Raw genomic sequence first — 20,825 nt, 5'->3', positions numbered from 1 at the left:
TTTTTTCTTTATAAATTACCTGGTCTCAGATATTTCTTTATAGCAACACAAATGAACTAATACAGGATATATCCTAAAATATTAGCAATAATTTTCTAAATAGAGATATTTTAGAATTGCACTAATATGGTACCACTAGACACATAGGGCTATTTACATAAAATTAAGTACAATTTAAAATTCCTTCCTTCAGTCACACTAGTCACATTTCAAGGGCTCTATAGCCACAATAGCTAGGGGCTACTGTATTGGACAGTGCAGATCTAGAACATTTCCATCGTTACATAAACTTCTTTTGGCCAGTGCTATTCTAAAAGTTTTTTTCATGTTCTTCTTTATACTTTTTCCAAATTTATTACAATATGCATTGTAGTATATTCCACTTATTAACAGGGAAAAAAACACTATGAGAAAAGAAAATAAGGTTAAGAGAGGAAACATTACACTAGAGGTGCAGAGGACACATTCTGCAGAGAGAATCCTGGGGATATCATACTAGGTGAGGAAAAGCAGGTGGTCACACAGGCACTCAGGGAAGAACAGGAAAGGCTAAAAAGAGACATGGGAATAATAGACATTCCAAGGTAAGAAAGAACACAGAAATTCTAACAGCAGGGGTGGGGAAGGAGGCAATTAGAGCAAGAAGTTACAGGTTCTTGTCTCTCCCCACTCACCAGCCATTACAGCTGCTGACCGCTGAGCTGGCTCAAAAGGACATTTCCCCCGGCCACTCTCAAGTCTTTCAACCTGCTGGAAACTGGACACGTCCTATAGACCAGAAGGGGGCAATTGGTTTAGGGGTCACAGGGCAGGTTCACGGTGAGAATTACAAAGATGGTCAGATGAAGGAAAAGGTCAATTCCCATTCCTCTCCCCTTCCACTCCCCACCCCCAACTACCATCCCCATATATCCAGTCAGCTATTCCTGATGCCCCCATCTACTCCTGCATTTCTCATATCTGCTATCCTTTGTTCATCAGTTTATTCCTCTTCCCTCAATTCCCCCAGTAGCCAACACCCACATGCCCTGATGAAGAAATTCCTAGGACAGCCCAAGAAGCACCTAAGAGGCTGAAGGTAGGTCTTTCCTCTGAAACACTGCTGAACTGTAGGGTTTGTAACTGGTTGGAGAATATGCTACATAACAAGAAGGATCAGGAAGAAAGCAGGCCTCCTGAGGACTGGAAACCTTAGGAAGGACAAAGAAAAGTACAGGCCGATAAAGGACTATCTGAAACACAGAGGCCTAGAGAGACAAGGGCCATCCTCCTCCTATTCCCCACCCCAAGGATGAAAGAGCTGCATCATACGACCAAGGGCAGAGGATGGGGGAACCTGCAAAGTTGGTAAAGAATTTGAGAGTGGTAGATAAGTACCTTCCTCACCCAGGGACTCCAGAGGGACTGACCTGGGCAAGGAACAAGAGGTGTAAGAACTTCATCATGGCCAGCCAGAAGTTACCTTAGTCTAGCATTTGGCACTAAGAGAGGCTTCAAGATAACATCTAAAAACAAGGATGATTTCAACCTAGGACTGAGAGGGAAGTTAACAGTGGCTGGTTGGGAGTCAAAGTTATGGCATGGAGATGCCAGGTATTGTATCTTTAGTTCACAAACTGGGGTGGGCATATGGTGTTATTGGAGCCTAATTACTTCCATGGTAGCTGTTGCAGAAATATCAATATATATCCCCCAAATATAAGTGTACTATTAGCCCACTCCAATTGCTCATCTCTTGCTCTAGATGGCAAACAAGGTTCTATTTTACTGAGAGTCTTGAAGAAGGCCTGTTAAAACTTTGGAAGTACCCAAAAAGGGAATGCTGGGTCAGAAGAGTCTGCTGGAATGGAGGGCTCCACAGAGGCACAGCACTCCAGCTGTGTGACAGTGGGAGCATCCTCACCTCAGGAGAAAGATGGATTTGGTGAGAGATTAACAAAATGGCTGGGCACTCTAGAGATGTGGTATGTACCTGCTGCTGCTTCCCTTCTTACCTCTCACCTAAAGCATGGCAGTAAACTCCTTTCTCCACATCATCTAGCCACCCCCACCAACCAAGTTATTCTAATAGCCACCCAAGATTAATCTTCTGAAGTATTGGTCACTGACTTAATAATAAATTTTTGTGCAAGAGAATGAGAAAATAGCCCAGTATTGCCCGGAGTACAACCTCATTAGCCAAACCTACTTATTTTCAACTACTCCTTTGTTCTATCCAAACCGGATCACCTGTTATTCCTGGAAAATAAATTATGTTTTCTATGCCTATAACTACTGCCTTACATTTCTCCAAGGACTAAAGGGATGAACTTTTTCTCAGTTCTCATTCTCTTTATGTGCCATTGGATACTTTTGATTCACCCCCTTCCTTGAAATATTCTATTCCTTGACTCTCCTGAAACTCTACCCTTCTGGAATCCCTCCTGTTATTTCTCTATTTCCTTCTTCTTTTTTCTAGCTCCTACATGTGTATCCTAAGAATCTATCCATAGTCGCTTTCACATATGCTTCAAAGATCTCATTCATTCTTTCCAGCCAGATATTCTGTGCAAATCATTCCCCAAACTCTCCAAATCTGGTATCTTCCAAACTCTAGCCCATATTTTTATTTGACTGCTGGACTTCCTCACAGAGATTTCTTAGCTGCCCCTTAAAACTCAACATGTCGAAACTAATTCTCTTTTAGTTTTCCCCCAATGGCATCATCATGTCATCCAGGTTTCCAACCTTTGAGGAAGTGAGCCTCCTATTAACTAGATAGGTTATGATTATTGCATGGTCAAAATGACATTTAACTTGGGTCTGAAAGAGACATGACCACTCCACTACATTCTCTATCTGAATGTTGAGATTCTTCATTTTATCGTCATTGTGTCAGTCAGCAGCATAGTCTCTCAAAATCAGCTGTCGTAAAGCAAAGTCCCTGAAGCTGAAGGCCAGAGCTGGACAGGAAGGCTCTCTCTGAGCTATGGGTTGGAACTGGTCCTTTGGCCTTGGCCAAGAGGAGTTCAAGGCATAGAAAGGACCTTTCCCAGACGGCTAAGAAAAAAAGGAAAGAAAAGAAAGATGGTTCCTAGTACATGAAACACATCAAATGCCACAAGAAATTGAAGACAGATAAGGTCTTCTGGGCTGCAGGCTAGAGTAAGGGACAGGATAGTGGAACAGAGCCAGAGACAAACACAGGTTTAAATTTTGGTTCTGCCTCTGCTAGCTATACAATCTTAGACACAATACTTAATTTCTCTGAACTTCAGTTTCCTTACTTGTAAAATGGAAATAATACCTAAATCTCATGATGTGGTGATAAGAATTAAATTTAATCCTTAATGTAAAGTATCTAATACCAAGTCTTCATCAAAGCAGACACTCAGTTGAATGGTTGTCGTCGTTGTTGTTTGTTGTTGTTGTTGTTGTTAGAAGTCTAACATTTTTCTCTGTTAACTGCTGGAGGTCCCTCAACAAAACAAATTACGATATTTTCCTCCAATGTTCAATGAGCTATCACTGAAGGACAGCATTCCACATTGTGGGAGCCCTTAGATCCAATGCTTGAACTTCCTTTTAGTAAGAACCTTCATTTCTCCACAATCAACTTTGAGCAAGTTGCTGTGTCCAAAACAAAGCTCTCAGATAATTGTTTATATACAGTCTCAAAGTCATCAGTCATCATGAGAGGTTCAGCAGTGAAGATAAAGGAAGAACTTGGTCAAGCAGACTGGGGCTGCTGGGTAGTAGGATAAGACAGGTTAAGGCAGAAGAGAAATTTCAAAACGTCTACAGAGCAGACAGGATGTGTATCAAAGGGTTACCAGAGCTGACCTTTTGGGGCTAGTCTCTATATTCTCCTTCAGACAAGCCTTGACCAAAGGATGGGCCCTCATTTCATAAGCCTGCTAGACAGGAGGGTTCAGGGAAAGAGCTGAATTTGTGGGAGTTCAGGACATAGACCCCTGGCTTCACTCTTCATTGCTGATGTTCCTCGAGAAGAGATAGGCATCCAAGTCACACCAATCCTGATAGGTATGTCCAGAAAGAACATTTTCTGTCTAGATACCTTATATAACAACCACTAGAGTCCCACCTCAGAGAAACAAGGAAGAATTAAAGGCCCTAGGAGACTAACTTGGAACAATCACACTGTCTATAAGCCATGGCTCTGGCATTCATACCCATGGGATCCCCGAGCCTGGCAGAATGGAAAAGGACAAATATGGCAATGGCAGTACCACTGCTACCTTACAAACTTAAGGAAAACTGTAGGGAAATCAGACCTCAATGTTACCTGAGGGAATACAGAGATTTTCAACACCACCCTGAACTGAGAACCTTTCTAGAATGAGGGAGCTATCCAGATGCTGGTAGGGAGCCTGTATCACTTGCATTATGAAAAGGACTCAACATAAGTCCAACCCACCCCAAGGCAGCCCAGGGGGACTAACTGGAGCAATCATGCATATGATTATGATTAGCATCCTAAGCCAGAGATATGAGGGTGGTATGCAACAAAGAGGGGTTTAGAGATACACACTGACTTGATCTAGGTGGCAAGGATTACTGAGGACTGCAGAAGAGTCAAGACAAGATCTACAGTTAAGGATTAGGTCAAAAAAGGGAGCTGTTATACTCCCTCCTATTGCTCTACAGAGCAGAAAGGGAAGCTACTGGATATAAAGGATATGCGAGGCTTCTGCCTCACCCCAGGGGCTTGTCACAAATGTGAGTTGCCAAAAGACCAGTGCTGACTACTGTGTAACTGATGGGAAAAGCTGGGAGTTCAGAAACAGTCATCAGTCCCAGAGATTATGACTAGCCTAGATGTGATTAGGGATACACATGTCCCAAGCCTGCCTGTGTTTGAGGGTGGTGATGTCCAGGCCTTCAGCAGCAATAAACAAGATCTATAAGAAAACGTGATTGACAGAGTGCCCACCCTGAAGGCAAGATCCAGAATATGGGGCCAGCAGATATTACATTAGTGGAAATAACATCAGAAGCCATGAGAGGAGAGTCACAGCCCACACATAATGAAGTTGGCAGTGGAAGTAAGAGAAGGTGGTAAGATACAGTCACATGCTATGAAAGGAAGAAACAGGCAATGGGCTTCACTAATTAAGAAATGAACCCAGGCTGCCTGGACAAAGCATGCACAGGGCAAGGGAAACATGAGTTTCTGGTTTCTGAAGTCTCTCCCTGGATTTGTTGTTTCCCCAGCCCAACCAGCATCCCTAACTTCCTTAACTATCCCACTACGTCTCTCTTTACACTTTGTATATCTTACCCTCTCCAGACAACCTCCCTTTCCCTCCCTCAGTGGTTTACACATACCCTCATCCCATGAGGACAGCCCCTACACCCAATGCTTATCATGCACAATGGTTGCCTTGACCATGCCCCGATCATGGTAGCCCACAGAAAACCCACCACCACCCCAAGTAACTCACATTGGTGCAGGCACCCTCTCCCTCTCCTCCCACCCCTGTCACTCACAATAACCCCGCACTTCGGATCAAAAGCGAAGGTGCCACAAGTGAGGAGGTGAGAGGCATTGGCAATGGCGAGAATCTGGACAAAATTGTGACATTCGTCCTGGGGGTCAGAGATGGTTAGAAAGAATCAGAAGCAGCAGGTACAAGGAAGGGTAAGGTAATGTCAGGACAGTCAGATGCAGCTTTGGAATCGGAGATGATGGGTGATGGCATGGTGTTAAGAGTCTCTGCCTGGGCCCATTGGGATGGAAGCATTACAGGGGACTGAGAGTCAGGGCTGGGCCAAGGTCTCAACTGACACTCAAGACAGGACTCAGATTTACACCTACCTCTTTCTTGCCTTTCTTCCTACAGTTCTGTCTGTGAGCCTCAGGAACCATCCAGTCAATCTGAGAAAGGAGGAGTGATCATTTCACCCAGATTCCCCTAACATCAAACTCCCACAATGTTAGAGGAGATTAAACCTCCATCAGTTTGGGAACTTCAAAAGTCCCCCTAGAGCACTGTTTTTCAAATGGAGGTCCCCACCCATTAATGAGTAATAAAATCAATTGTGAAATCATGACCAACATCATTTTTAATGAAATAGAATATATCAAAATATAAGAGAGTAGATATTGTTTCAAGAAAGGTTTCTTTTAGTACATAATTGTGTACTGGGCCACAATACACAGTACACACTGAGTATCCCTTATCTGAAATGCTTGTGATCAGAAGTGTTTTACATTTCACATTTTTTCAGATTCGGGGATATTCACAGAATACATACTGGTTGAGCATCCCTAATTCAAAAATCCAAAATCCAAAATGCTCCAATGAGCATTTCCTTTGAGTGCCATGTTGGCACACAAAAAGTTTCAGATTTTGGAGTATTTTGAATTTCGGATTTTTATATTAGGGATGCTCCAACTGTATAGTTCTTAATAATGGTCAAAAAAAAATTGAAAGCTCTTTCCCTATTGTAATTTTAATGATCCCTCTGCCCATTGTCACCTGAAACCTGGTCACTGTGGTCTCCTCCCCATCATCATGAACCTCCTTCATATCCTCCCCAGTCACCCTGATCCCCCATACTCTTAGCTAAGAAAACAAAGTGGATGATGTCTCCCAACTCACCCCCTCCTACTACCCCTGCGGTTACATCTTTAGTTATTATGAAATCCCCCACACACACACTCATAAAATCATAGATTTAATCACATGCTACAGGGTCAGGGGTCCTTCCCTCTCGTCTCTCACCCTGCGGGGTCTCTCCCCTGAGAAGGGCAGAGATAAAGCGAAGATGGTGTCCCGGGCGCCAACGTAAAGTGTGTGGGAAGCAGGATCCACAAGGAGAACAGAGTAATTGTATGTCTGAGGGACAGTGAACCTGGTGAGATAGGAGTCAGCCTCTGGCAGGAAGACAGGAAAGAGTGATGTTAGCCATTGTTTCCTAAGGGTCGAGTCCACAAGAGCAAAACCAAATGGGCCAATTTTTGTTTTCTTCCAAGTACCATTTATTTAGCAGCCATGGGGGAGAAACGGAGCCTTGACAAGTGAACCAGAGATAGATGAGGCCAGAATATTTAGCACACAATCCAGTGGGTAAGTATGCTTTTTCTATAAAAACAGAGCACTAGCCAGACGTGGTTGCTCACGCCTGTTATCCCAACATTTTGGGAGGCTGAGGTGGGTGGATCACTTGAGGTCAGGTGTTCAAGACCACCCTAGCCAACATGGTGAAATCCCATCTTTACTAAAAATACAAAAAATTAGCTGGGTATGGTGGCAGGCACCTGTAATCCCAGCTACTTGGGAGACTGAGGCAGGAGAATTGCTTGAACCCTGGAGGCGGAGGTTGCAGTGAGCCAAGATCACGCCACTGCACTCCAGCCTGGGTGACAGAGCAAGACTCCATTTCAAAAAAAAAATCTAAACCTCATATCAGCATTCAAAATTATTATCTATTTAAAGATTGGAATAAGTTGGCATGAATTTACCTTCCTAGCTCAACCTCTGGTTCTGGGGACCCTACCCCTGCACCAATACAGCTCTGCTCTACCTGCTTCCTCTGCTCAGCACCCTCAAGAGGGTAGAATGGACACCAACCCATTCATTCCTAGATGTGCTGATGTGAGTCCCACCCACTCCATCCTCCCACACCCATACTTACCTCTGTGCTGTATCCTGCCCACTCTGTCATGCTTAGCATAAGCCCTGGATCAACTAACTTCCCCTCATATCCTCAACTCTGCTTCACCTTGCTTGCCATCTAGACATCTCTGGATGCCTGCACATCAACTCAGCCCGGCAATCTCAACTTACTTTGTGGCTACTGCTCGGTGCAAACTGAAACCCCAGGCTCTGGCCACAACTTCGCCTTCGGGAATCACAGCATTCCTATATGGCACTCGTCTGAGTTTAAACTCTAAACTACTATTAACCAGTCCAGAGTTGTTGCCAACAGGTGGTACTCTTGGCTTCACTGGTTCTGTCTGCCCAAGGTGCTGATAACACTCAATCCCCACTGAGAAGACAAGATTCATGGCCACGCTCATACCCACCTCAGCAGTCTAAAATGTGAATCGCCCCAATGATCACTTCTAACCTTGTGACGTCTCCTAGCTTCTTCCACATCTTTTCAAAGGATCATATCCCCCTCCTCTATTTTTCCTTCTGAAGACTTGAAAAATCATTTAAGCAGAACTTTACATCAGCACATTGAATGGTTTACCAATATTCAATGTAGGGAATGGGCAGAGACGCAGCAAGGAACGTTGAGGAAGTTAGGAGAGTTCACGTGGATCCAACAATGGGAGAATGGGAGCTGGTGTCAGAGATGTTAGGGGAGCAGGAGGAGGGTTAGGAAGATTAGGGCTGTGAGAAGGGCCAAGAGGCTCGGATGATGCGTAGAACTGATAGGGAAATGAATTGGAGAAGATGGAAATGCTGAGCTGGGGACTGGAATGGAGAGCTGGAGTAGAATGAAAGACTGATGGGTCTGAAAGCAGAGTTGGCGTCAAGCTGGAATGATGGACCCAGGTGTGTGTGCGGGGAAACAGGGGACTAAGGGAGACGGAACTTCGAAATGAACGACCTCTGGCAGCCCCCACCCGAGCTCTGGGCCTCAGTGTCTGCACGGTGAGGGCTGGACGCTACCGCGGTTCTGGGAATAGGGCCCGCTGGGGCAGCCTGGGCGTGTCGTGGGAGCCGAGGCGCGAGGCCCAGGCTGGGGATGCGGAGCTGCGGGGCGCGGGGGGGATGCAGAGGGAATGCGGTGAAGTGCGAGGGTCTCGCCCGTGTCCCGGCGGGGCGTGGGCGGCGTGGAACGCCATACACCAGGCTGAGAGGCCCAGGTCCCGCCGCGCGATCTGGGGAGCAGGTGGGTGTGGGTGTGGGCGCTAAGGGCTGAGGGCGTGGGCGCCCGCGCCTTACCAGAGATGGGAAGCGAGGTTCTGGGCACCGAGCGGGGGACGCGGCCGGATACCGGGCCGCTCAGCACCGCCAGTAGCAGCAGAGGGAAGGGCGAGGCTGTAGGCGGCCCGGGACCCGGGCGGGGCCGTGCATCAGAGGCCGGCATCTTTGGCTCCGCCTGGCCGCGGGTGCGGCGCAAGCTACTGCCTTTGCTCAGGGCCGCAGGGCTACCGGCCTCGGCCCCACTCGGGTCCCCTCGGCTTGGTCCGGCTCGGCCTGAGGCTGAGGGATGAAACACCTCCTGGCTCCGCCCCCTCAAAAAGGGGCCAATGGTCGGGCCGCCTTCTTCCTCCAGTCAATCGGGATTGAGTGGAGGCGGGGCTGAGGGGAGGACAGGCCTAACCCAGGCAGAGGCGGAGCTAGACCCAGGTGAAGGTGGGAGTTCTGCCTCGGAAGTCGGCTGGGGCTGCCACTCAGGGACCTCGAGTAGCGAGTCTGCCCCGGCCACCCCAAAAACTCAAATGCCCATAGCTGTACTAATAAGGAAAACTTACTAATAAGAGGACGTGGATACACGCACCAAGTTTCTCAAAATTAATACTTTGCAAGCATTTAAGGACAGCTGCTTATGTGCTGGGGAGGCACAGAGTAATGCGCGCACACATACACACACACACACACACACGATTGTGCAGAAAATACTAAAAATCACAGCCCTTGCCCTAGGGAGTTCACACTGTAGTGGGGCTTCCAAATGTAAACAAATAACTGCAAATAGATAATTGCAATACGAAGCAATGCATGTTTGCTATAATAACGTGCAGAAGGACCAGGTTAGAAGAGGTGACATTTGAACTGAGTCTTCTAGGGTTGGTAGGACTTTGAGGGCGAGGAACAAAGACTACCTTTGGGCATATCCACTTGGATATCCTACAAACAAGGCAAGCATAGGTCCTGAGCATAACTCACCATCTCCTTCATCCCAACCCTAGCTCCTTCTTCAGCCACTTAGTCTGCATTTAGCAGGTAATCTTTGCTTTCTTCTTTTTCACCCCCATTGTATTAGTTATCTAGGCTGCAAAACAAATGTAACAAATTAACCTCAGAATTTGGTGGCTTAAAACAAACACAAACAAAAGACATGGTCCCTGAATTCGAATTGCTTAGCCTAGAGGGAAAATCAGACATTTGGAATAAACTTTTATTATCTCTCACAGTTTCTCTGCGTCAGAAATTTAGGAGTAGTTTAGCTAGGTGGTCTGGCTCCAAGTCTCTCACAAGATTACAGTCCAGATATCAAATGGGGCAGCAGTCCACTGAAGGCTTGCCTGGGGCTGGAGGATCCACTTCCAAGATAGCTGACTTCCATGCCTGCCAAATTGGTAGTGGCTGTTGGCAGTAAGTGAAGGTTGTTCTCCACATGCATTTCTCCATGGGGGTGATTTAATGTCTTCACAAAATGGGCTGACTTCCTCAGAGCAAGTGATCAAAAAGAACAAGGCAAAAGAGCAAATGATATATTTGTGACCTAGCCTCAGAAGTAACACACAATCACTCTGCCATATTTTACTTGTCACACAGGCCAGCCCTGATGCACTGTGGAAGGGGACTTCATCAGGTAGTATACAGGGATTTCAGTGGGAACAAGGATTTCAGCCTCCTTTCCTGGAGACTAGCTACCATGCCCATATGTAAGAAGTCACTATGTCCTTATAAATCCGACTAAAAAATAACTTAAATCCATCCTTTTCTTTCCATTATCATCATAGTTCAGTACATCATCATCATTCACCTGGACTGTGTGATAGTTCATTTAAAAAACAAAAACCTTACCTCCAATCCCTCCCCTTCCAGACTGCCATCAGGATAATCTTTCTAAAGTGCAAGTACTAGTTCTAGTTTATTCTTTCAACAGTTATTAAGGGCCTACTATATGCCTGGCATTTTACTAAGTACTAGAGATAAGAAGATTAAGACATGGTCCCTTGGCTGGGCATGGTGGTTCAGACCTGTAATCCTAGCACTTTGGGAGGCTGAGGCAGGAGGATCACTTGAAGACGAGTTCGAGACCAGCCAGGTCAACATAGTGAGACCCTGTCTCTGCAAAATAATAATAATAGCAAGTGGCACACACCTGTAGTCCCAGCTACTCAGGAGACTGAGGCAGGAGGATCACTTGAACCCTGGAGTTCAAGGCTGCAGGGAGCTACGATCACACCATTGCACTCCAGCCTGCCTAAAAAAAAAAAAAAAAAAAAAAAGACCTGGTCCCTGATTTCAAATTGCTTAGCCTAGAGGGAAAATCAGGCATTTGGGATCAGCACTTCAAATCGTCTCTCTGAAATCTTCTTTCTAAAACCAACCTCAACACAATGGAAGCCCCTGTCCACCCCCCTGCACCCCCATCTGAGTTTCTTCCTCTAGCACCACTATATGCCTTTCCTAAGCTGCTTCTCATCAGTCTAGCCTAGGCCTTAGTCCCTTCTCTGAACATCATTTATTGGTTATTTTGTCTTTTGATTTTTTTCAAAAATCTTTTTCCAATTTTTTTGCATATGAAAAAACATACAACAAGAGCTTCATTTTACATTGCAACCTAATCACACTTAAGTACATGCATTCACATACTTAATGTACATATTAGTGAGTTAAATTTTTAGCAAAGTCATACTTACATCATATTTACCTTTACTTCAGGAGCTAAATTCTCATTTTTTTTCCCTATCATGTTGCATTTTATTCTACTCCATTTTTTTAAATGCTGGTTGCAGCCCACTAAATTGATTTTACTACTCATTAATGAGTTGAGATCCCCACTTTGAAAAAAAAAAAAACTCACTGTTCTATGTAGTCTCATTCATACTAATTTAGTTAACAATGATTTTATGAATCTACATTTCCAGGCAATATCTTTCTCTTCAGCTTCTGACACACACATCCAAGAGCCTAGTGGACATTGCCACATAATGTAACCACAGGCACCTTGATTTCAATATGCCCAAAACTGAAGTGTCATCCCCACCCTCATAGCATCCTGTAATTGTGTAGATGCTAAAACCAATGTTCCCCATCTCTATACATAGTACTACTGTCTTTCCAGCTGTCTAAGCCAGAGACTTTGCATTCATTTATTCAACAAGTATTCATTGAATGCCTACTGTGTTCTAGGCCCTGTCATTTTGGATTCCTCCCAATCAATCGAATCAATCACAAAGGCCTGTTAATTTTAACTCCTAAATATTTCCTCCCACATCTCTGCGTCCCCTCTACCAACACCCTAATTCAAGCAAATATCTTCTCTTGCCTGGGCTACTTCCTACTCTAGTCTTATCCCTGTGCCCTGCTGCCACCACCCCAATTTTAGCCCCCAATCCATTCCTTTTAAGTCAGGAAAGGCAGGGAGAACGTTCTCTCCAGTACACAAATCAGATCATGTCACTCTTCTGCTTAAACACTTCAGTTTATCTCCCCATTCTAGCCCACTCCATTTTTGCTATGAGATAAGATCCAAAGCCTTTAATATAGTCCACAGATCGTATATGTTCTGGCCCTTTGCCTAACTCTACTGCTTCATCTTTGCCACTCCTCTTCCACATACTATACTCCAGACTGGAGTATAGTTCAGCAAGACTGTTGGGAAATCATCAAGCCAATGTTGGCCATTAGAGGAGTGCTGTGTGAGGACTGCATTGTTTCCCAGGAATGGGTATGCCTCAGTATCTCGACCACATTCAGTCAGTGGCTGGGAAGAGGGCCTCCATGGAAATGTGGCAGTAGATTTCTAAGGCAGCAGCTGATGCCCTTGGTCAGTTACACTCCTTGTAGTTTAAAGTCTGCAAGGTGCTTTCTCATGACCATTATAGTTTGTCACCCTCAGAAAACAATTCTTATGTCATAGTCTCCATTTCTGGTACAGTTCTTTGCATATTTTTAATAAATGCTATAGAGGGTACAGAAAGAAATTAATAGTAGGTAAGAGCAATAGGTGGTATGGTTTGGAGTGAGGCTAGTGCTCAAGTTTGAATGTGTCCTCCAAAGTTCATTTGCTGGAAACTTAATACCCAATGGAACAGTGTTCAGAGGTAGGGCCTAATAAGAGGTGATTAGGTCATAAGGGCTCTACCCTCATAAATGGATTAATGTCATTATCTTGGAAGTAAGTTAGTTACTGAAAGGGTGGGTTTGTTGTAAAAGTGAGTTCAGCTCCCTGTTGCTGTCTTGCTCTTTTGTACTCCCTTGCCCTTCTGCTTTCTGCCATGGGATGACACAGAAAGAATGCCCTCACTAGATGTGGGATTCTCAACCTTGGATTCCTACCCTCCAGAATTTAAGAATACATTTCCTTTATTTATAAATTACTTGTTCTGCGGTATTCTGGCATAGCAACACAAAGGGGAGTAAGACAGTTAATGTTGGGGTTGAGCCTAGTAAGGTAGGTGGGGTCAGTTATAATGGACCCTTTAACCAAAAAGGAAACATAAGCCGTTTTAAAGACAAAGAATATGATCAAAATATTTTTACAAGGACAATTCTAACATCAGTGGAAAGGATAATCTGGAGATTAGAGACAGGAAGGCTAATTTGGACTACATGGGGGGAAAGAGCGATTGAGAAGCTACCCTTTCAACAGAAACACAGGAACTCTCTTGTATATCAGATTATAGTGTTTAAAAAAGGACACAAGTTAAATAGTTCTGTTCTTACCCTGAGGAACAGTTGATAGGAGCAAAATGGTTTAGTGGGGCTAGAATACAAGCAGGTGACTCTTTTCCTGTTGAAACATGTAACCTATCCTGTGCCATTCATTGAAATACTGTCCCACCCCACCTCCAACCTGCATCTAGGCAATGAACTGAGAAAATAATAATAATAAAGAAAACAAGGAAAACTGCTTGTACATTTCTAGCTTGGAAGTAGCATTCTCTTTCCCTCTCCTGTGGACTAATTCAGAGAATTCCTTTTTAACCAGACAGAGTTGAAGACCCAGACCAACCAACTGTTAAGGACCAGGACGCTCCTACCCCATCTGGAGTTCGTCAAAGGGACTATGGGAATCAACCTCAAATAAGCGAGAATGAATATGAAGACAGAGACAGACCCTCTTGGAATACAGGAGTTTGAAAAGACTTTAAAAAACTTTCTGAAGGTAGCCTATAACTTCCATGAGGGCAGGGACCATCGTCTGTACATCCACTGTACTCCAGTCAGAGCACAGTGCACGGCACGTAATGTGCCCACCACAGATGTTTAGTGAACAAAATAGCGACTAGCTGAAGGAAATGATGTGGAAGGGAAAAGTTATAACAAATAACACGGTCGGTGGGGGTGCTACTGGGATGTTTCAGGGAGGGAAGTGGTAGAAAAAGAAAACATGTCAGGTTTAGCACAGTATTTCCAACAAATAGACAAAATTCTACCTAAGGGACAAAGAATGACTGTTCTCAGGGCGTCTAGGGACTTGGAGACCGTTTTCCTGAAGCGTCACCTGAAGCGCACGCTGAGGCGGCCGGGCCCCGCCTTGCCCGCAGTAAGACTCCCACCCAGCCGCGCGGGCCTGACGGGGGCGCCTCCGAACGCGCAGGCGCACGCTGAGAGCCGGGAGGACCAGGTGAGGAGGCTTCAGCCTTCCGAAGACAGGGCCGCTTCTCCACGCCTCGGGGAGGGAGGGCAGCTGAGGGCAGCCGAGAGCAGCTGGCACCACTTCGCCGGCTGGGCGTGGGCCGAGCTCGGGCCAGTCCTCAGGCAGGTGTTGGCTGCGCGGGCCGTGGCGAGTGCTGGGGCAGGACTGACGCCCAGAGGCTCCGAAATCGCTGTCGGGTCATCCCTCCGCATACTGTTCTGGGCGGCCAGGCCTGCGCGGAGTCTGGGCCCGGAGCTTCCTCCGCGGGACCCCCAGGCCCGAGGGCCGGGCTGCTGATCCGTCGGGCACGGTAGGCCCCATGCCGAGGGACCACGAGGATTCAGGGGGCCACGATAATTTTTTTTTTCTTCTGGTTTTGCTTTGTTTTTGAGGCGGAGTTTCACTCTTGTCGCCCAGGCTGGAGTGCAATGGCGTGATCTCGGCTCACTGCAACCTCCGCCTCCCGGGTTCAAGCGATTCTCCTGCCTCATCCTCCTGAGTAGCTGGAATTACAGGCTCCCGCCACCATGCCCTGCTAGTTTTTAATATTTTTAGTAGAGACGTGGTTTCACTATGTTGGCCAGGCTGGTCTTGAACTCCTGACCTCGTGATCCGCCCGCCTAGGCCTCTGGGATTACAGGCGTGAGCCACCGCGCCCGGCCACGAGAATGTTTTCATTTCGTTTAAAGTGAACTCGTAAAGTCAAATAAAGTGTTTTGATTTTTTTCTCACATCAGGAGGGAAAATGAGATTTTTAGGGCCTACAAAATCCATTAACTTCTTTTAATCTTTTTTTAATGGAGGAAAGGGCCCACGAAATCTTTAATGGGGCCCTGCCATAGGGAGAACCATTGAATCATTTATCACGTGACAAAGTGAACGAGGGCATGTAAAGGAGCCCTAACCTAGAAAGCTCAGCACCGAACAGAACATCCACCGAGGGAGACACAGCGAGAGGCCGATCTGTGAGAGGTGGATCTCCCGGGTTGCGAGCAGGGGAGGGCCTGGCGTGAGGATGGAGATTTGGGCAGAAGGCACAAGCAACTTTAGGGCCAGGGTAAAGAATTTGGATTTTGTTTCCAGTGGTGTAATTGGAAGTCCTTGGAGAGTTTTTAGTTTGGGTGTAACTTGGTGGTTTTGGGTGGTTCAAGGCCCAGTTCCAGTTTTAACCAGTTTGCAGGGAGAAATCATTAAGCGAGTGTTCTTGGCGAAAGTGGAGAGTGTAGGGTCAAAATAAGGTCAGATCCTGTTTAGTACTATGCCCAGACACATCAGATGCATGAATTGATGATGTTTGAGGATGTAAGGAAGACAGCTGCCTCTTACCTCATTTAAAATACAGTCTTCCAATTGCACATTAGTGTGGGATTGAAAAATGACTGCAAGCTGAAACCATTCAAAGAGATCTTAAACACCAATGGGAAAAATTACAGTCGTTCTATAACCTTGAAAAATTGTCAAAACACTAAAACTTTCTTACTAAGTGTATAGGGAAATGTAAAACAGTAAAACTTTCATACACTAACTTAAAACATTAGAAACATTGAAAGCTAAAGTGTTTTGTTGAAAAAAAAAACTTAAGAGTAGTTTGAACAGTACTTGTTTTCTTCTCATAGTAAAACTTGTGAGAGCAAACATTTTTTGTGTGTCTTGGCAAACTGTCATACTTCTAAGTTTGGGTCAATTTCCTACATTTTATCCTTTGTACCTTCAATTTTGTAAAATATCTCTGAAAGTTTCTTTAATAATGAAGCTTTTTGCCAGTGACCCTTTCTGTAGGACGTCTTCATCCTTTTCATCACAATGACTTTCCTCAAGTATGTTGATAAGTTTGCCTTCTCGAAATTCCTCTGGCTGCTTCTCTAGAGTCTATCAAATGGAGGCAAGTGTCAACACTCTCATAGTCAGCTGTTTCTCCTTTAACTCCACTTATGTTAGATTCAGATTTCACTCTCAGCATTATCATTTTTTATTTCTTTGCTGCTCTTTTTATTGGCTAATTTCCTCCTTCAATTTTCATTTTTGTAAAACATCACGTGGGCTTATCACTAGGAGACAAGGAGGTGACACAACTATGCACTTTGCTGTCTGCGCTTTAACCGAATAACGGATCTGCAGTGACCAGTCACCAAAAGACTTTGAAAGAAGTGATGTAATTAATTACTGATCATGATGCACTGATCACTATATTATATCAGTACACGATATCAGTATACTATACTATTGATACTGATAACTATGTAATAATTTGTGAACTGAAGAGCTAGATACTACTTTATGTAATTACAGTTAATATTCCATGGTAACTGAAATTTGAACTGTGTTGTTGGAGAACTGGTGTTAATTAACTAAACTGTAGTAACTGAAATCTATATACTGGAACCATGCAAAATGAGGACTGCCTCTACTTTAAAATGGCATTTTCAGAAGTGAGAGATGGAGATGGATAATTAAATTTAATTATACATTAAATAAGGCCTCTAACTGCCTATTTGTGTGAATTTCTCTGTGTCAGCTTCAAGTTCAGCATTCCATGTAGAAATTGGCCCCATGTACTTAAAGTACAGTTTAAAAATATGTTATGTGCTTTCTTGGTAAATACATTAGTAATTGATTTGGATTTCTGGTTCAAGATAACTTTCAACAGATTAGCATATTCATTCATTTATTTTTCTAGCTGTATCCAACACATAATTGGAACTCAGTTTTTAAAAATGTTGAATGAACAAATGCTGACTTCCGCCATTCAAAAAGGGAAGTTTGAAGTGAATAACTTCACAAATTCATCTGGGGAAATACATCTATCTATGTATTCTTAGATCATTTTTAAAGATTCTAAATTCCAAAGTATTTCTGAAAATTATCGTAATTATCTTTCTCTTGGTCACAGGGGAAATCACAGAAGCTTTAATTTTCCCTACATTCTTTAGCTAAAAACAATTATATAGAATGATTTTAGTTCTCAGAGGTGGGGACATATTTTTTAGCTATCTTTTTTATCGTGTTTCTGTTATGTTTTCTTTTGATTGTCCTAATGTTCTTTTAAAAATATTTTTATTATTAAATATAACATATATATAGAAAATGTCATAAAACATGACTGTATAGTTAAATAGTATAAAGTGAACACCCAATATCCACAATAAATATCAAGAAATAGAACATTAGGCTGGAAGTGGTGGCTCATCCTGTAATCCCAGTACTTTGGGAGGCCAAGGTGGGAGTATCGCTTGAGCCCGGGAGTTTGAGACCAGCCTGGGCAACATGGCAAAACCCTGTCTCTACCAAAAAAAAACACACACAAAAATTAGCAAGGCATTGTGGTGCATGCCTGTAGTGCCAGGTACTTAGGATGCTGAGGTAGGAGGATCACTTGAGCCTGGGAGGTGGAGGTTGCAGTGAGCTGAGATTGGGCCACTGCTGCACTCCAACCTAGGTGGTGGAGTAAGACCCTATCTCAAAAAAAAGAAAATTTTGAACATTACCAACACCCTAGGACCCCCTTCTTTTGTCTCTTCTTATCATAATGCCTTCATTCCTTCATAGGGAAAATCACTACTGTCATTTTTGTGATAATAATTTCTTTGCTTTTCTCTATAGTTTTACCACTGTGTATGCTTCTCTAAACAATATAGCTACTTTTGCTTATTTTTAAAATCTATGTAGATAAATCATGCTACATGTGTATGTGTTCTTTGTGTCTTGCTGCTTTTACTCAATATTATGTTTCTTAGAATCATCCACGTTGCCACATGCAACTGTAGTTCATTCATCTTCATTGCTGTATGTGGAAATATACTATGATTTATCCTTTTTAATGCAGATTGACATTTGTGTTTTTTTCAGTTTTGGGTAATTGTGAATAAGATTGTTACTAATAGTCTTTTGGCTGCTATGATCTGACTTTTTTCATGTATCCTGGTATATATGATTATTTAAAGATTATATGATTAAGAACAAAAAAATCCAAAAAGTTCTACAGATAAATTATTATAATTAGTAAGAGAGTGCAGCAAGGTTGTTAAATATAAAATCAATATACAAAAATTAATTATAGCTGGGCACAGTGGTTCATGCCTATAATCCCAGCACTTTGGGTGGCAGAGCTGGTTGGATTGGTTGAGCTCAGAAGTTCAAGACCAACCTGGGCAACATAGCAAGACCCCATCTCTATAAAAAATTGTTTTAATTAATTTTTATACATTAGCAACAAACTAAAAATGAAATTTAAAAAGATGAGAAACGGAGATAAACTTTGTCATCGGTAGTTCTTTGAAATGTAAACTAATATTTAAAAATTAACAGATCCCTAAGACTAAAATTTGACAACAGACAAGGAGATCTTTTGGGAAAAATTATAAAGCTGTAGATTATTTAAGATTTTCTATGTACGCAGTCATTGGCACACAATGACAGTTTTCTTTCTTCCATTGCAATGCCTTTTATTTATTTGTCTTACCTCATTACTACCTTCACTATAATGCTGAATAGAAGTGATGATAGCATGCTCCTTGTCTTGCATGGAAAGCGTTCAACATATCACCATGAAGAATGATGTTTGCTCTCCATTTTTGTAAATACATTTTATCAGATTATTCCTATCACCTGTTCTTACTCAGTCTTTATCATGCACAAATGTTGGGTTTTAAACGGAGGCTTTTCTTTGCACCTATTGGGATGATCATATCATTTTTCTAATTTACTTATTTAATGTGATGAATGACGTGATTGATATTCTAATGTTATGTCAACTTTATGTTCTTGGGATAAACTCAACTTGGTCCTGCTGTTATTCTTTTTATATAGTATTAGTTTCAATCTCTCTATATTTTTAGAATTTTTACAAGTTTATGGATATTATCCTATAATTTTTTTTCTTACTACACCTTTATCTGGTTTCACTTTCTTTTTTTTTTTTTTGAGACGGAGTCTCACTCAGTCACCCAGGCTGGAGTGCAGTGGCGTGATCTCGGCTCACTGCAAGCTCCGCCTCCCGGGTTGACGCCATTCTCCTGCCTCAGCCTCCCGAGTAGCTGGGACTACAGGCGCCCGCCACCACGCCCGGCTAATTTTTTGTATTTTTAGTAGAGACGGGGTTTCACCGCGTTAGCCAGGATGGTCTCGATCTCCTGACCTCGTGATCCGCCCGCCTCGGCCTCCCAAAGTGCTGGGATTACAGGCGTGAGCCACCACGCTTGGCTGGTTTCACTTTCAAAGGTCGTGCTAACCTTATAAAATTAATTGAGGAGGCCGGGTGCCATGGCTCATGCCTATGTAATCCCAGCACTTTGGGAGGCCAAGGCGGGCAAATCACCCGAGGTCAGGAGTGCGAGACCAGCATGACCAACATGGAGAAACCCTGTCTCTACTAAAAATACAAAATTAGCTAGGCATGGTTCCGCATGCCTGTAATCCCGGCTACTCAGGAGGCTGAGGCAGGAGAATCGCTTGAACTCAGGAGGCCGAGGTTGCAGTGAGCCGAGATCATGCCATTGCACTCCAGCCTGGGCAACAAGAGCGAAACTCCATCTTAAAAAAAAAAAAAAATTAATTAATTGAGGAGTGTTTCTTCTTCTGTTCGTAAAATAATTTGTTTAAGATTGAAATTCTTGGCTGGGCACAGTGGCTCACACCTATAATCTCAGCACTTCAGGAGGCTGAGGTAGGTGGATCACTTGAGCCCAGGGGTTTGAGACCGGCTTGGGCAACATGGCAAGACCCCATCTCTAAAAAAAAAAAAGATGGAAATTCTTGATCTTTGCAAGTTTGATGGAGCTCATCAGTGAAATCATCTGGTCCTCTAACTTACTTTGTGGGAAGATATTTGATTACTGATTACATTTCCTTAATGGTTATAGAGTATTTAGGTTTCTAAAATTTCTTTAGTATTGGTTAGATACATTTTTCTAGGAATTCGTCCATTTTATCAAACTTATTAGGATAAAGCTATTCATTATGTCCTCTTATAACCCTTCTCATGTTTGAGCATTTGTAATGATGTCCCTGTCTCATTCCTTATATTGGTTCTTCATTCTCATTTGTTCTCTCTTCCTAATCTGAGTCCTGGGGATAAGTATAAGTAGCCAGTAAAGAAAGAAGGCAGGAGTATTGGAGGCAGAGAACCAGCATGAGCAAATGCACTAAAGTGAATATATTTGGTATTGTTTCCATGAAAACCTTGAGGTGAAAAACAGTTTCTTTTTCACCTAATGACAGATCTTAAAGAGAGTTTAAATTTTACCTTATAAGAGACTCAGACAACCAAAGAATTTAACCAAGGAGAAATGTAGTTATATTTTCATTTTTAAGAATTATTCGTTAGG

General features: G+C 43.5%; 2 protein-coding genes across 6 annotated transcripts in view; one reads left to right on the top strand and one right to left on the bottom strand.

Annotated features, from left to right (window-relative positions):
* LOC105465302 (ssemaphorin 4F) overlaps positions 1-9,168 on the bottom strand; it is a 28,409-nt gene extending 19,241 nt beyond the window's left edge. The window contains exons 1-5 of one of the 2 annotated variants that reach the window (XM_011713694.2): positions 8,904-9,168; positions 6,729-6,880; positions 5,819-5,878; positions 5,491-5,589; positions 675-768 (exon numbers count right to left, since the gene is read on the bottom strand). In XM_011713694.2, the coding sequence (XP_011711996.1) occupies positions 675-768; positions 5,491-5,589; positions 5,819-5,878; positions 6,729-6,880; positions 8,904-9,048 (550 nt within the window). In that variant the 5' untranslated portion in view covers positions 9,049-9,168. The remainder of the gene's footprint in view (positions 1-674; positions 769-5,490; positions 5,590-5,818; positions 5,879-6,728; positions 6,881-8,903) is intronic. The other variant, XM_011713695.3, reaches the window with a different exon arrangement.
* The window catches only part of M1A (meiosis 1 associated protein), a 101,775-nt gene continuing 89,378 nt past the window's right edge, over positions 8,429-20,825 (top strand). The window contains exons 1-2 of one of the 4 annotated variants that reach the window (XM_011713703.3): positions 8,429-8,510; positions 13,852-14,490. The gene's annotated coding sequence lies outside the window, so the exon portion shown is untranslated. The other 3 variants (XM_071076966.1, XM_071076967.1, XM_011713702.3) reach the window with 3 other exon arrangements.

This window comes from Macaca nemestrina, chromosome 13, assembly GCF_043159975.1.
Source record: "Macaca nemestrina isolate mMacNem1 chromosome 13, mMacNem.hap1, whole genome shotgun sequence".
In the NCBI taxonomy this organism is placed as follows: Eukaryota; Metazoa; Chordata; class Mammalia; order Primates; family Cercopithecidae; genus Macaca; species Macaca nemestrina.
Note: the sequence above shows the minus strand (reverse complement) of the source record. Positions and strands in the feature narration are given on the sequence as shown.